This window comes from Diplodia seriata, assembly GCF_021436955.1.
Source record: "Diplodia seriata strain FDS-637 chromosome Unknown scaffold_12, whole genome shotgun sequence".
Lineage (NCBI taxonomy): Eukaryota > Fungi > Ascomycota > Dothideomycetes > Botryosphaeriales > Botryosphaeriaceae > Diplodia > Diplodia seriata.
The window spans coordinates 366,313-379,951 of NW_027117319.1; the positions used below are offsets into that span (position 1 = coordinate 366,313).

Consider the following 13,639-nt stretch of genomic DNA (forward strand, 5'->3'; position numbering starts at 1 on the left):
GGTTGATGGGAACGGCAGGAAGCTACTTCATTGGACTTTTTCTCTTGTTTTTTTTTTTCTTTATTTTTGGGCATTTCTGAAAAAAAAACCATCGAAGTAGGCGAGACAAGCCAGACCTAAGACAGGAGGAAGTGAAGGGATGATGGCCTATAGCAAATGAGATGACTTTGCCTAAAGGCCACGCATTCAGGGTAGGATATACGTGGAGAATTCTATGTAAATCGTTTGATCGCTCCGTTCATCCCCGCTTCTGAGCACCTTTATCGCTTACTGGACAGAATCCCTCTCTTGACTCTGGTTTAGTGACAACGAATAATGCTTATCTTGTGCTTCGCCATGTGTCAGCGTTGCTTAGAATCAGTTCGCGAATAGAACTATTCCGACCCAGTATGACTATACCATTAGTAAAGGTGGCACGCATCTCTCCTGATAAAGCTTCAAGCAGTTACATCTGTTACGATATAGTTCAACTGTCATATCGTACAAAGTTTATCATAGAATAAGAGAATTGCCACGATACCATAAAGCAGTTCAATGTTATCGAACTTTCATAATCTAATAAGGCTAATAGTTTTGCAATCCACCTTCGGTGAAGGTCTTTCTTTGCTCAAATCTAGTCACACGCCACTGGATATCGCTTGAAGATACCCAAATCTTCTACAGCATGCTTAGATATATACACTTTCGACAACAGAGATCAGTTGCGAAGTATATATGTCGTTGGCGTAAGGTGTTTCGTATACCTCAGCAGGGCAATCAATAGCCTTTTGAGTGAGGTGAAGTTAGCGCACAGTGACCGATCGCCCAGGTTACAATATTTATTGGTGGGACAGGGCCTCAAAGTCCGACTGAAACCCCACTTGTTGCATCTCAGTAGTTTCAAAAGTGATAGCCGACGAATAATCGGCATCTGCCGAGGGGTTTGTTACAAGTGCCGAGACTACTGCGCCTTATAGAGTGGTCTTCGTTAAAGCTAGGAGTCGTATGCGGATCCGTATCGTTGCCCGCATTCTGGTGGAAAGGTAATTGAGTAGTTGGTTCTTACAGCTCGGGCTGTCGTATTCTCTTCCATAACCACCTTACAAAAAGACCTGACGCATTAATTTAGAGGGATTTAGCGAAGAAGACATATGAAGAGGTTCTCTAATTTGGTCTTAACTCACGCCCTTGACTTGGAGCCACCAGGAGTTGACGAGTAAGGTATTTCGATGAAAAGTAAACTAGTGTGGTACTATCTTGCTTGTTAACCTTTCGGCTCCACCATCGTTACTACTTCGGTACTCTCTTAATGCAAGGCGTTCTATCACGGCTTTCATGGACACTTAAGCTAAGCAATTGATATATTTGTTGTCAAACTTCTCTAATCCACTGGCGGTGTCTCTCTACCTTCCAAGTTATTTGTCTAAATAACGTTTTCCCACTCGGGAGACGAACTACCTTGAGACTCTTCGTCGCGCATTTGGTCAACCGCGTCAGACATGAAGATTTCTTGCGACTTGTCCTCCTCATCCGGGTCGGACATTTCTTCGTCGTCGGAAGGGTCTTCGGAGTCATACTCCTCCGAGTCATACTCCTCCATCTGCGAGTCCTGCTCCTCCACCTGAGAGTCGTCCTCCTCCATCTGAGAGTCCTCCTCCTCCACCTGAGAGTCAGGCTCCGGGGATGGAGGCTTTTCAGGATCAGTGTCGTGCGTTTCCTGTAGGAGAGTCATCTCACCATCAGTCTCTTCCGTGTCACCCTGTCCATCTTTCGACCCATCGACAAGAGTCTCGCCTTCAGAAGCCTCCTCCTCATCTCCGTCATCATCTTCGCCCTCTTTGCCCTCATCTTCTTCGAGCTCTTCCCCCTCTTCCTGCGTCGCATAGGAATCCTCTGCTCCAGAAATGTGCTGCGCTTCCATTTGATCCGTCGCAGAGTCTGGTTGACGGGCGGCTTGAGGGCTGGGTAAAGGGGACCCAGTTTCAAATCCATACCGGAGCTCGTCGGCAAAGTACAACAGACTGTCCAGCTGGGCATAGTCCTCCGTCATGTACGCCGCGCTGCGCATGACCTCGATCTGCAACGGATCCGCCAGCGCCATCAGGACAACAGCGAGCTCTCTAGAACTGCCCGTATCGCCCATCATCGCGTACCGAATCGGCAACGCGCGATCCACGGCATTGTCGTCGAGCGGAGGCAGCACATAGCCGCCGACCGAGCTCGACACCAGGGCCCTGCGATAGGTCATCAAGTCGGCCCAGCTGTCCTCGATCTCGTCCCGCCGGTTGAGCACGTGCTGGGTGGGCGGGGGGAAGGGTTCGTGGTGGGTGAACGAGCTCTTCTGGACGAGTAACATCTCGGCCCGGCAGGTGGGGCAGGTACGGTTGTACTCCTCGTTCTCGTCGCTCCACTTGTTGAGCCACTGGATCATGCAGAGCCAGTGGTAGATGTGCTTGGGCGATTGCGGGCAGACTTGTGCCACGGTGCTGTTGTCGTGGATGTCTTCAAGACAGATGCAGCATCTGCGATCCTCGCGGGGGAAGTCGCGGCCGTGGGGGCAGGTGGCATGGTTGAGCTTCTGCAGGATGAATTGGCGGTGGTCCGGGTAGGCCTGGCACCTACTTGGGTTGGTGTTGGTGTTGTTGGCCGACATCCTTGAAGTGGGCGGTGGGAGTTTTTGGTGTAGTTTGGAGGAATGGTTAGCTGGAGTAAGAGTTTATATAGACACCAAAGGTGACTGACGTTGTTGGGGGACTGTGACTGTAGTCCACCACGTTGGCTACTGGTGTTAAGCAACAACTCGTAGTTCTGACCTTGTGTCTGAACAAGTGCTCCGACTGAACAAGTGCTCCGGCATGGTGTTTACTGATTGGACGATGAATATGAACATAGCTGAGCAAGGCAGCAATTGGCCACATCTGAGCGAGCCTGACGAGTGAAGCACCCTAAGGCCATTGTGCTGGCTAAGTGGCTGAGAAGCAACTCCACCCGTGAGACGGAATTTCGCGTTCTCAACTTCGACCCTTCCATATACTATAGATGTAATCCTAAGTAAGAGTTATGGCCTTCTAAAATTAGTACATTGATATTATAACCAAGTCAACACGGAATGTTCTACGCACTTTTCTCCACCAGCGCCAGTGATAGAAACAATTCCTCAGCGGCAAATCCAGAATCCATGATTCCAAGAAGTCCACCGCCCCAAAACGATCCTTCGCCTTCCCGATTTCCTGCAGCTTTGGAACCACCAGTGGATCGAGACCAAGAGAGCCACACCATATTTCAAATTAAACAAAGTCTTCGGCAAGTTTCCCCCCGTACACAGGTTTAATGCTATCACCCTCTCTTGATAAGCCTACCTCTCGGGTCATTCGCGTCCTTGACAATAAACGGGATCCCCCTCTCCTCAAACGCAGCCCGCCACCCCTCCACGCTAAAGACGCGGAAACTCCACACCCCGCTGCGCGGCGACTGACCCTCGAACGGCGCCAACCGCTCCAGAATCGACGCCATCAGCTCGTCATCCGGCGGGTGCGGCGGGAGCATCCTTGGGATGATATCGAAGTCCACCGTCTTCAAGTTGGGCAGACGGAGGAGCGTGGCGCACGCCGCGGCCCACTCGGGGGAGTGCTCGTTGCCGTACAGCCTGACGGCGACGAAGATGTGACGCATGTGGCGGGCGCAGCGGGGAGAGATGTGCTGCAGGAACGCGGACAGTTGCCAGTCGTGGTTGATGCCGAAGATCGAGCCGCCGTAGAGGATGGGTATGACTTCTGCGTGGCTGTTTTTTTCCCGCTCCCGTCAGCTACGAGTGTCGTTTTTCGTCGTGGTAGGATGGGCTGTATATACATTGTGCGGCACACTAATGCTAAGGTCGCTAGCGTTGAGGGATCGCCGTGTGGAAACATCCCCCCCACTGGTCGCATCCGTTCGAGTTGGTAGCCGTGGCGCCGGAGGGGCTCGTAGTGTCGGATCCAGTCGGAATTAGCTGTTGGTGAATCGTTAGCTTGTGTTGTTGTTCGAGTGTAGAAAGTGACGGACTCCCGTGTTTGGAACGCCGTAGAATGGACCATTCCCCCGTTTTGATATTGGTCGCCATGGGCAAGTATCCACCGCTCGGGAAAACGTGCTCCCAAATCAGCAGGCGAAGCTCGGTGGGTAACCTGAGCAGCGCACTGCCGCTTTGATCTGAGAACAAGGGCTGAGGAGACTGATTGGCCTGATCCATGACGTATTTATGGATTTTCTTGCAAAAGTTGAGTGATGTCGAGCCAGATCCGGCTGGAAGTGGGAATCAGAAGCTTAAGTAGCATGGATTGTGGCGCAGTCACGCACAGACGTCTGTTGCCTGTTGCTGCCTGACGTAGCCAAGTAACAGCTCGTCAATAGTTGCGAAGAGCGATACGACTGCCCAGGTAGTGGCAGTATGTATCCTTTCAATTGGCTGAACGGGTAGAGTTCGACCATACTACGCCCAAAACCATCCGCCGCCTTTTTGTAATCCCAACTTCTCCAGCTCTCCCCGCCATACCCCAGCACGATCATCGCTATCCCTAAGAAAGCGGATATCCTACTGCTACTACTCCGATTGCAACTTCAAAACCGTCCAACTCCCCACCGGGCCACCACCATATCGCCACAGCCCCGACCCAGTCACGCGCCTCAGCAACCCCCCTTCACACTCCACCCACTCCTTCCCATCCGTCTTTTCGCTCTCCTTCCCATCCTCCTTCCCACCCCCTTCCTTCCGCCCACCAGACCCCTTTTCATTCTCCATCTCACAAGTCGGACACGCGACGCCGCAGCAGCAGCGATAAGCCGTCGCTGGCGGCGCCGGAGCTGGCGGGTGCAGAAGAGAAGCCGGCGGAGGAGGGGGCAGGGGCGTGGTAAAGATATCGCGAGAGCTGCTGTGGGGGTGGTTACTAACTTTTATGAGCGAACTTAGCAAGTATATAACGGCAGCGCATATTCGCTCCCCCTGGACAAGTTTCGCTGTCCTTTACTTCAATTTCTTTCCTTGCTTACATCTTAAGACCGCCCTTTAGCCTTTTCTTGTTCTGTTAATATGTTCTGTTTCGTTTGTCTCAGTTTCGTTCCAAATTGTAGCCAATCAGCCACACTGCCTACTGCCCATCTGCTTCCCTCCCCGCCCGCATGCCCGTTTATTGGGGGCGGCCATTCACGAAACCAATTCTCTCTACAAATGGCTATTTTGCAATACGTTCAGCGGAAATAGACTTCCTCGCCGCTACCCTCACACAGCTCCAGCACTGATGTCAGCTCTACGACTGAGATTTGTGAGCAACATCTCAGAGGTGGCTGGTGTGAAAAGATGGCCCGCGGACAGTGAGACAACGCATGCGGCGTAGCTGAGGTTATTTGGGGTTCTCAGTCAGCAATTAACAATGCGCGCTTTGAAGTGCGGCTGAGAGGCATCTCATGGTTAGTTCCATCCAGTTTCTGCTTACTTCGTCCGCCCTGCACCCCACGAATCACATGAACGTTTATTTCATCATCGACTGGAGCATTAGGGCGGCTGTGTTCGGGAATGCAGAATTAATAATGCCCACGTAAGCCCGGCAAAATCATTTATTGGTGTGTAGAATCCGGACAACTCTAGTGGGCTAGCAACAGTACGAGTAAGGGCAAGGGTATCGTTACAAAACTTCTAGCTAAATTTGGATGCTCAACGTAAGCTGATGTTTTGCGCTTTATGAATGAAGCTTTGGAATACTATGATGTCCGGATTCACCCATCGTCCAAATACTCAAGACGTGCACGTTTCCACTGCACACCACACAACCATATTGCAGAACTAGATCTTCGGTTGCTCTGCCCATTGGCGACAGGAAACCAAGACCCCACGCGGTCCTCCTCGCACAACCCAAAGAGAACCGCAAGGCGCTTCAGAAGGCCCAAACACATATTTCTTCCCGTGCCTGAAGTATTTGAAGCAGCTTAGCGACATTGCCAGGTAAGCATGACACGGCAACTCATACTCATAAGAAATCCGAGCTCTTACAATAGGAATAGCTACCATCGGTGAGCCATCTCAACCTCCTCGGCGTTGTGTAAGTCAAGTACACCACGGCACGACCAAATAGGCCAGAATTCGAAGACTCATACAACAGACGTAGCGAACTCGCAGAAGATGAGTGACCGAGGAGAAAAGTCCCGCGCCGCAACAAGCATGCCAAAAACATCCAAAATACAGCGGCTGTCGCGAGCAGTAAGCTTCGGAAACAAGGTCATCCAGACTGCCGTTCTGTTAGAGCCGTTCGTGAAACCTTGGGTTCGCAGACACTCTTTCCGGCCGAACGATAAAGTCTGTTTTCTTCCGAAAACAGGTGGCATCGATGGTGTCTTGGGACCTTTTCGCATCCGAACGGCTAAACTGGACAACTTCTATGATATAGAGAACATGGATGGGAGCCTCGCTCGGGAGAATGTTAGTGGGGACGACTTGAAAAAAGCTTGACTCCAACCGTAGAAAACCACAGGACTCACTGCATGGTGTTCAGGCGGGATAGATATTGAAAATGTGTTTCTTGGGGTTCTATCCGTTCACACCTTTGCTAAGATAGACTAGCGACAATGCTCTATGAGTTTCCGAGTGCCCAAATCGCTGCAATCCTCGTTCAACTGCCCGACCGAACTGTTCGACCTTGCGTGGCTAGGGACTGCCGCTGGCACAGTTTCCCAACGTCTTACAGAATCGAAGCTAACATCGTGCAAGGTACAGGCTACGGAGGGCCGTATGTCGACCTATCATCCCCTATGAGATCCCAAAACTCTTAAATACTCTCCCTCTGGTCACTGGGCGCCGGCCTGACAGCCGGATACCTCCTGTTGTTGATTGGTGGATACCACTCGCCAGGATGAACCAGTCCGCTGCAATTTGACCAATGTCTATATTTGTTTTTTTCCCACCACCCCATTTATTCCATTGTCACATATTGGTCAGATTATGACAAGCCCGTCATACTGCATCAACCCGTCATGTTATGACAGTGGTGTCATACCGTGAAAGCAAACAGCGCGGGAAGGTAGTCTCAAGGAAGATGCTTAGACCAAACAAGGAAAATAGGTCAAGTAACAAGCACGTTCTTTTCGCTTACTACTCATCTGCACTTCCCTGAATAACTCTCACCGTAGCAGTCTTCGTCCCACACAAACCAACAAACCACACTGCCACCTCCCTCCCCCCAGATCGCCAACCCCAGGATGGTTGCCATACACACCACACGAGAAACCAACAACCCCTAAGCCCTCTCTACCCCAAAGAGCGCCTCACCCAGCGTCCCCATCGCCTCCCTCTTCTCCTTCTCGCCGCTGACGCAGCGCGCATACGGGTTATCGCAGTTGACGCAGCAACGCTTCTCGGGCCACTGCCGGACGGGCACCACATCGCGAGTGCAGCGGTTGTTGTCGCAGTCGACGCAGCAGCGCTTGGTCAGTACCTCGGGGCCGAACAGGGCCTCTTCTTCGGTCTCGACGGCTTCGCGTTTTTCGACGGCGGCGGCGTTGGAGCCGCAGCGGGCGTAGGGGTTGTCGCAGAGGATGCAGAAGCGCTTGCTGATGGAGGCAAACTGGGGGGATGGGGTTAGTGGGTGGTTCGTTGGCTGGCAGGGATGGGGAATGAATTGGGTGTTGGAGGGAGGGAGCTCGGCCCTCTACCGACATAAGCATATGTGCCCCGCTCGTTTCTTCAAGATACGAGGTTTTGAAGGGAAGAAAGGCTGTCTTACATCGTTGCTGACTTCATGGGGTGTGGTGTTGACGGGACTGGCCTGGCTGAGCGTAGCGGCCTGGACGAGGCAAACACCCACGAGGGAGAAACGCATAGTGATATAAACGTGTCGTTGGCTCTGTAGAGAACTCAATCAAGTATGGGATGAATAGACTGCAGCTTGACTGACGGTATGTATGCACATCGGCATCAAGTTCGATCTTTATCTCGAAACATCTTTTGCCCGATACCGGCAACCATCTGTATTCACTCTCGCCTATGCATTTAGGGAGATGCAGATCGGAGGTCTAAAAGGAATGAGGTTGACATCTTGCTTTTTTAGATTCAATTTTTCGTTATGGAGCTCCACCGCATCTATGTAACTGGTCGAGACGTTGGCGGTTGAAGTGATCTAGGTGATTGGTCCCGCTCCCGTGCCCTGTGCCACGGTAGGTATGCGAATGTAAGTGGCATGGATCGCCTCTGATTTGCCATGTTCCTTTGTTAAGTCCGAGGAGCAGTTGGCTGGCGCTCTTCCACCGGAGACGGAGAAGTATCAGCACAACGTCTACCCGTGTAGCAAGGCTCTAGTCTACATGGATATGTTTGGAGATGTAAGCAATATGGCAGCCATTAGACCAATATTGATCGACGGTAGTCACATGATAAGTTCTGGCGTCATCGAAGACGGTTTGGGTGAACTACAGGGTGCGGCCGATGACGGAGCATGAAAGGGCAACGGCAGAGGCAAAGGGTGCTTTCTGTGATATGAAGAGGCGCAATGGCTTGAAGCGAGAAAAGAAGACCTTTACCATGGAAAAACCCGAACCGGTGCACTGATTTGTCGCGGAGAAGACATTCCTACCACGGGCCTGAGCCTCGAGTTCATGGTGACGATGGGCAGGAAGACATTGGCTTGTGGGCTGCGCCGGGGATGAGATGGGGATCTGAGTGATGACCAAGGAAAATGGAGGAGAAATGTGGGGAGGTCAGCGGCGGCACTGAACCTCACGCTTTCTCGCGGGTGAAACCTCAGGGATATTGCCTCTTCCTACACGGGCAGTTGAACCAAATATCCGAGCGTGGATACGAAACTCAAATGTGTGCAAATGCGTCTGTATATTGGGTTCATTTGACCATGTAGGAAGAGTGGTAGTATCCTCAATGGAGCTCAGAGGGCTCGATTCTTCTCACTTGCTGTGGGGTAGGGAACATGGCCGGAGATACGAGACATGGCGTCAGCAAGGCTCCGGGGCAGCTTGCAACACGGTAGAAGCTCTTCGGGGTCGCTGAAGGATTGCCTGTTACGGTGCACGAGGTGCTCGAGGTAGGCGGAGGTCGAAACCACGCCGAGCCCTCTACCGAGAGCGCCGGCATGGAATTCCTTCCTCGGGCTGGTCCTGCACGCGCGTTATCTCTTGACACCACCCGGCAAGCCACTCAGCGGGCACCGGCTCCCTCAGTATCAAGTATGCGACGCACGCCGGCCAACACGTCCGCAGGGATGAGGTGGGTGTCGTTCGGGTGCAGGACGCTGGGACGGATGCGGTGGCTGACAGTGCAGGTCTGTCTGGAGCGAGGCGTAACGGAGCTGGCGGAGAAGCGCAGGCGCTTGTGCGGTGGAGCGTCGAGGAGCGAGCGCAGAGGCATGGAACCCCGATCGAGGAGAGTCAGAGTCCGGGGCGGGGTCATGGGCGGGCAAGCTCGGGCGGAGCCGCGACAGCGATTGAACGAAGGTGGCTGCAGGTCCAGCGCGGGCGGCCAGTACTTACCGAGCCAGTCGTGGACTCGAGCGCGATCCATGTGAGCATGGAGGGGCGAACGATGGCATCAGGCGTGGATTCGATGGTGGGGGGCGGCGGAGGGCGGGAGAGAAAGCGGAGGAGAAGCGACCGGCAAAGACCAGGAGCAAGCTCGAAAGCGACCAATCACGCGCCACGCCGTCCCAGCCAACAATGAGCCCCCGCCCACGTCTGGCATCCATACTTATGTGTGTAGTTGAAACCAATGTCCGGCCCTCATCAATGGCAGTGTAAGGTAAGAATGAATTCGCCCAGTGCTGCGTGGATTCAATTGCCTGCGTAGTCAAGATTGGCGGGTTGTGGGGCTCAATTCCTGTGTTCCACGCCTGCTGTGCCCAGAGTCGCCGTTACCTCCGTTCCACAAACAAACAAACCGCGTTTCCCTCTGCACTTGCACCCCGCGCCATCGATGCGGTCTTACGGCAGTCAGTCGCCCAATTTCGATGGCCTCGCCCCAGCAGAAGCGCAGGCGCTCCGGTTGTCCCTACGACCCGCCTGAAGATGTGCACCCGACACGCCCACTGCCGGCGACGCCGCCGTCCGTTCCATCGCCGCCTGGTCACCGATACTGTCGCCGCCGCCGCCATTCCACCTGCATCTGTACCCGCATCCGAACCCATCCCCCTCTCCGAAGATGCCGCTTCCGAGTCCGGGCCGACCAGCACGCACGCATCGTCGCCATTGCGCACCGGGCACACAGGCAAAGGAATACCGGGGTTGATCGGGAAGGCGGGGATAGTGACCGAGATCTGGGATTTGCTGCCTGCGCCCGTCCAGGAGGCCGTCGATGCCATCTTCTCAGGCCCCGAGCTCGCCGCAGCCAGAGAGCTAAGCCGGTCGGCCTCGCGCTTCTGCGCCTGCGCTCGCGAGCTGGCCTGAGACGATGCCAACGACGCCACCTGACGCCTCGCCGTGCACGCCAGTCGATGACGTTCGCTTCGAAATCGGGTTACAAAACTGCATCAAGCCGCCTTGAGGCCAGGCTTGGGACGCTGACCTGCCACGCAACGATGCTCCCCAAGTCTCGCGGTCAAGTGCTCAGCTACTGCCGGCTCGTCCTGATCTCCAGCTCTGTCTCCCCGGGTGGAACGCTGCCGGAAGCGTGCTGTCTGGTTGGCGCAACGCGCATGATTCGCTCTGTGAGACAGGCGAGCTGGTCTCCGACCCTTCAAAGCAGCCTGAAGGCGGCCTTTTCCCATTCCTCGTTTGTGGAGTCAAGTCCGGGGCCGCTGGTGGAAATCTGTCGGGTGCGCAGAACCAGGCCTCGGTCGCTGCCGCCGCCTCCCTCCGCATCCTCAGCCGCCTGCACGCCCTCTGTCCGCCTGGCTCGCGCCGCCATCATCCCGGTGACACGCCCGCCGACTTGCCAGTATTCGCCCTTTGTGCCGAAGGCTCCCTTTTCGAGCTATATGTCTTCTACTCCGCCCCAAGGAAAGCCCAATACACGGGTAGATAAATTAGTCTTTGGGACTCGACCAGTAAAGCAGATGCATTTGCTCTCGTCATGTGCATTGCCAAGATTCAAATGTGGGCAGCGGACAGATTTACCACGCTGATTGTGATGGACATGGCTTCAATCGCCCCGCAGCCGGAGCTTGTCGGGCAAGAGACGGGCGCATCATCGAGCAGAGATATCTACTACCTGAATCCAGGATGACAGCCTCAACCTCAGGTGTTCCACGGTCGCAGACTACTGATGTGCCAATTAGGTGCTGACGCGCGAGTTTTAGGCTCGGCTTTCATTTCCGCAGTATCCGCGCCAATACCTTATTAACCGGAGCATCGTATATATCGTATCCCATCCAACCCCGCCCTGTCCGCATCCCATCGCCTCCCGTCAACAACCAGACCTCCGCCCACCCACCGCAGCCTCCCTCATCATGGCACCCACCACCAAACCCCCGAAGCAAATTCCGCTCATCTACCGGGCCTTCTTCACCTTTCTGGAGCCCATCTTCGCGCTCAACGGCGCCTACATCTACGTCGCGTCGCCGACCAAGACGCTGCAAATCATCACGCCGCCCGGACTGCACGCGCAGACGCTCCACCAAACCCCCATCGAGACGATGCTACTGTGGCAAGTGGCCTCGCTCTACGTGCTCTTCGCCTTGGTCGAACTGGGCGTGCTGCGCTACGTCGGCACGCAACGCCGCGACATCTGGCGCCTCGTCCTCGCCAGCATCATTGTCTCGTCCGACATCGGTCACCTGTGGGCGCTTAAGTTGGTTGCCGATGCGGCTGGGCAGCCCGAGGTGTTCTATGACCCCCGCGCGTGGACGCGGTGGCAGGATTGGGGCAATCAGGGCTTGACGTGGTTTGGGTTCGGGCTGCGGATTGCGTTTGTTGTTGGTGTGGGGCTCTGAGGACAAAGAGTGTGGGGCTTTGAGCGCACGCTGCATGGGCGAAAGCGTTCCTCATGGCAAGAATTTTGAGCACGGGTGTGGGGCTTCTGGGGTGCTGATGATGGAGGGGCGCCGGTGCATGGGCGGAAACGCCTCTCTTGGCGAGGCTTCCCGGCGCGTAGATGTCCTTAGTGACGCAACCCAACTGAGCTGTGCCGCAGCCAAAAGTATGACTTCTCGTACGTTGACTGCCCTGGGAAAGGCTTGCCCATCCTTCAGCATTCTACTACATATAAAAAACCTCTTCAAGTCCATTAGATCTATGTGAACTTCCAAGCCCTCTACCATCCTCGACCCTTTCTATTGGCCCCACACATCGTCTCCATACGCAAAAACAATGGCATCCCTGCTAGGATTGCCCAATGAGATACTCATCGAGATCTTCAAGCATCTGGACAACATAGACTCCATCATCTGGCTGGCCCGTTCTTGTCGGCTGGTGTATCATCTGTACGACTCGGTCCGCCTGGAAATCATCAAGCACGTCATAGTAAGTTGTCAGCAGGACATATGAGTGCTTCTACTAATCTGTCCAGCTCCATTCCGAAGCTCACAGACACGACGTCAGACTCTGTCACTTCAACGACTCGTTCCGTGCCTTCTCCTCGTCGCAGCTTCAGACTGGCCAGAGAATTGCATGTGACGCACACCCTCTACACGTCCGCTTCGACGAATGCCTCAATGCCGACGACCTCAGCCCCGGCCAGGTATGGGACATCCTCGCTCGCTGGCAGGGTCTCAAAGTCATCCGCGACCTCTACACCAACTGCGCCGTCCGTCCGTCCTACCAGGCGCGCATCGGCAGAACCCTGCTTCAAGAATTCGTCGAAGAGCCGGTCATCGACATCCCGAAACTTGCCCACCACCCTCTCGGAACAAGTGCTTGCACCCGGTGCGCCTCGCTCGCGCTCAGCCCGGCCGAGAGCGCGCGCTTCTCCACGTCGCCAACGAAGTACTGGCTCGACATGGAGACGCTGCGGTACGCCGACACGTGCCACTTCTCGCGGACGACGCAGCAGCTCGCCACCTTCGAGCTTCGTCCGGACCGAGCGCTACGCCTATTCCAGCTTCCGCGCGCCGCGCTCGAGGCGCTCGAGGCGTACGACTTCACGTACGACTACCTCCTGCACAACACGCAGCCCGCGAGCATGCCCGCCTCGCTCGCCTGGCACCACGACGTGCCCGCCTTCGACGACGACGACCCCGACCCCGACGCCGACGCCAATGGCACGGCTTCATGTCCGAGCTGCGCCTCACCCTCGCCCCGCCCGACGTGCTGCATCTCTTGCTCCTGACGTCGCGCTGGAAGTCGCGGGAGGCGATCAGCGGAGAGGAGTGGGAGCCGGAGCGCAAGACGCGCTGGGTGCGCGCGGAGGGCGTGTTCGAAGTAGGTGGTGGATCGCCGGACGTGGTCGACTCTGGCTCCTCGCCTGATGAGTGGTTCGCCATGGAGCATCTGGTGGAGGCGTGTGGGGAACAGCTGCGGGCTTTGCGGAGTGACGACGCCGACAGCAACGACAACAGTGGCGACGGAAGCGGAAACAATCACCACCACCACCACGCACGATCAAGGCGAACGCAACACCGCTGCTTCTACAGTCGACGTGCCGGAGCTTCTTTGGAAGTGCTTCCGCGCCAAGCACTGGCAGGGCGATGCGCGTGGGAACTTCCGGGGGCTGTTGGACGCGTTTGGGCGGTTTGAGAGTGAGAGCAGGCGGGTGAAGGAC

The 13,639-nt window shown here is 55.1% G+C and overlaps 4 protein-coding genes across 4 annotated transcripts; 2 read left to right on the forward strand and 2 right to left on the reverse strand.

Moving 5' to 3' along the window:
- Positions 1 to 1,402: 1,402 nt before the first annotated feature.
- SLS55_010253 (uncharacterized protein) lies at positions 1,403 to 3,651 on the reverse strand (the record flags this gene model as incomplete). The annotated part of the gene is made up of 3 exons (XM_066781642.1): positions 1,403 to 2,597; positions 2,722 to 2,758; positions 3,339 to 3,651. 3 exons carry the CDS (start codon positions 3,649 to 3,651, stop codon positions 1,403 to 1,405), a joined length of 1,545 nt encoding a protein of 514 aa, XP_066627925.1.
- A 3,590-nt stretch (positions 3,652 to 7,241) lies between these two features.
- Positions 7,242 to 7,744, reverse strand: SLS55_010254 (uncharacterized protein; the record flags this gene model as incomplete). The annotated part of the gene is made up of 2 exons (XM_066781643.1): positions 7,242 to 7,554; positions 7,728 to 7,744. 2 exons carry the CDS (start codon positions 7,742 to 7,744, stop codon positions 7,242 to 7,244), a joined length of 330 nt encoding a protein of 109 aa, XP_066627926.1.
- Positions 7,745 to 11,390: 3,646 nt separating this feature from the next.
- On the forward strand, positions 11,391 to 11,873 carry SLS55_010255 (uncharacterized protein; the record flags this gene model as incomplete). The annotated part of the gene is made up of 1 exon (XM_066781644.1): positions 11,391 to 11,873. The coding sequence occupies one exon, from the start codon at positions 11,391 to 11,393 to the stop codon at positions 11,871 to 11,873; it is 483 nt and encodes a 160-aa protein (XP_066627927.1).
- Positions 11,874 to 12,249: 376 nt separating this feature from the next.
- SLS55_010256 (uncharacterized protein) lies at positions 12,250 to 13,207 on the forward strand (the record flags this gene model as incomplete). Its single annotated transcript, XM_066781645.1, has 2 exons — positions 12,250 to 12,402; positions 12,449 to 13,207. 2 exons carry the CDS (start codon positions 12,250 to 12,252, stop codon positions 13,205 to 13,207), a joined length of 912 nt encoding a protein of 303 aa, XP_066627928.1.
- Between the last annotated feature and the right edge of the window lie 432 nt (positions 13,208 to 13,639).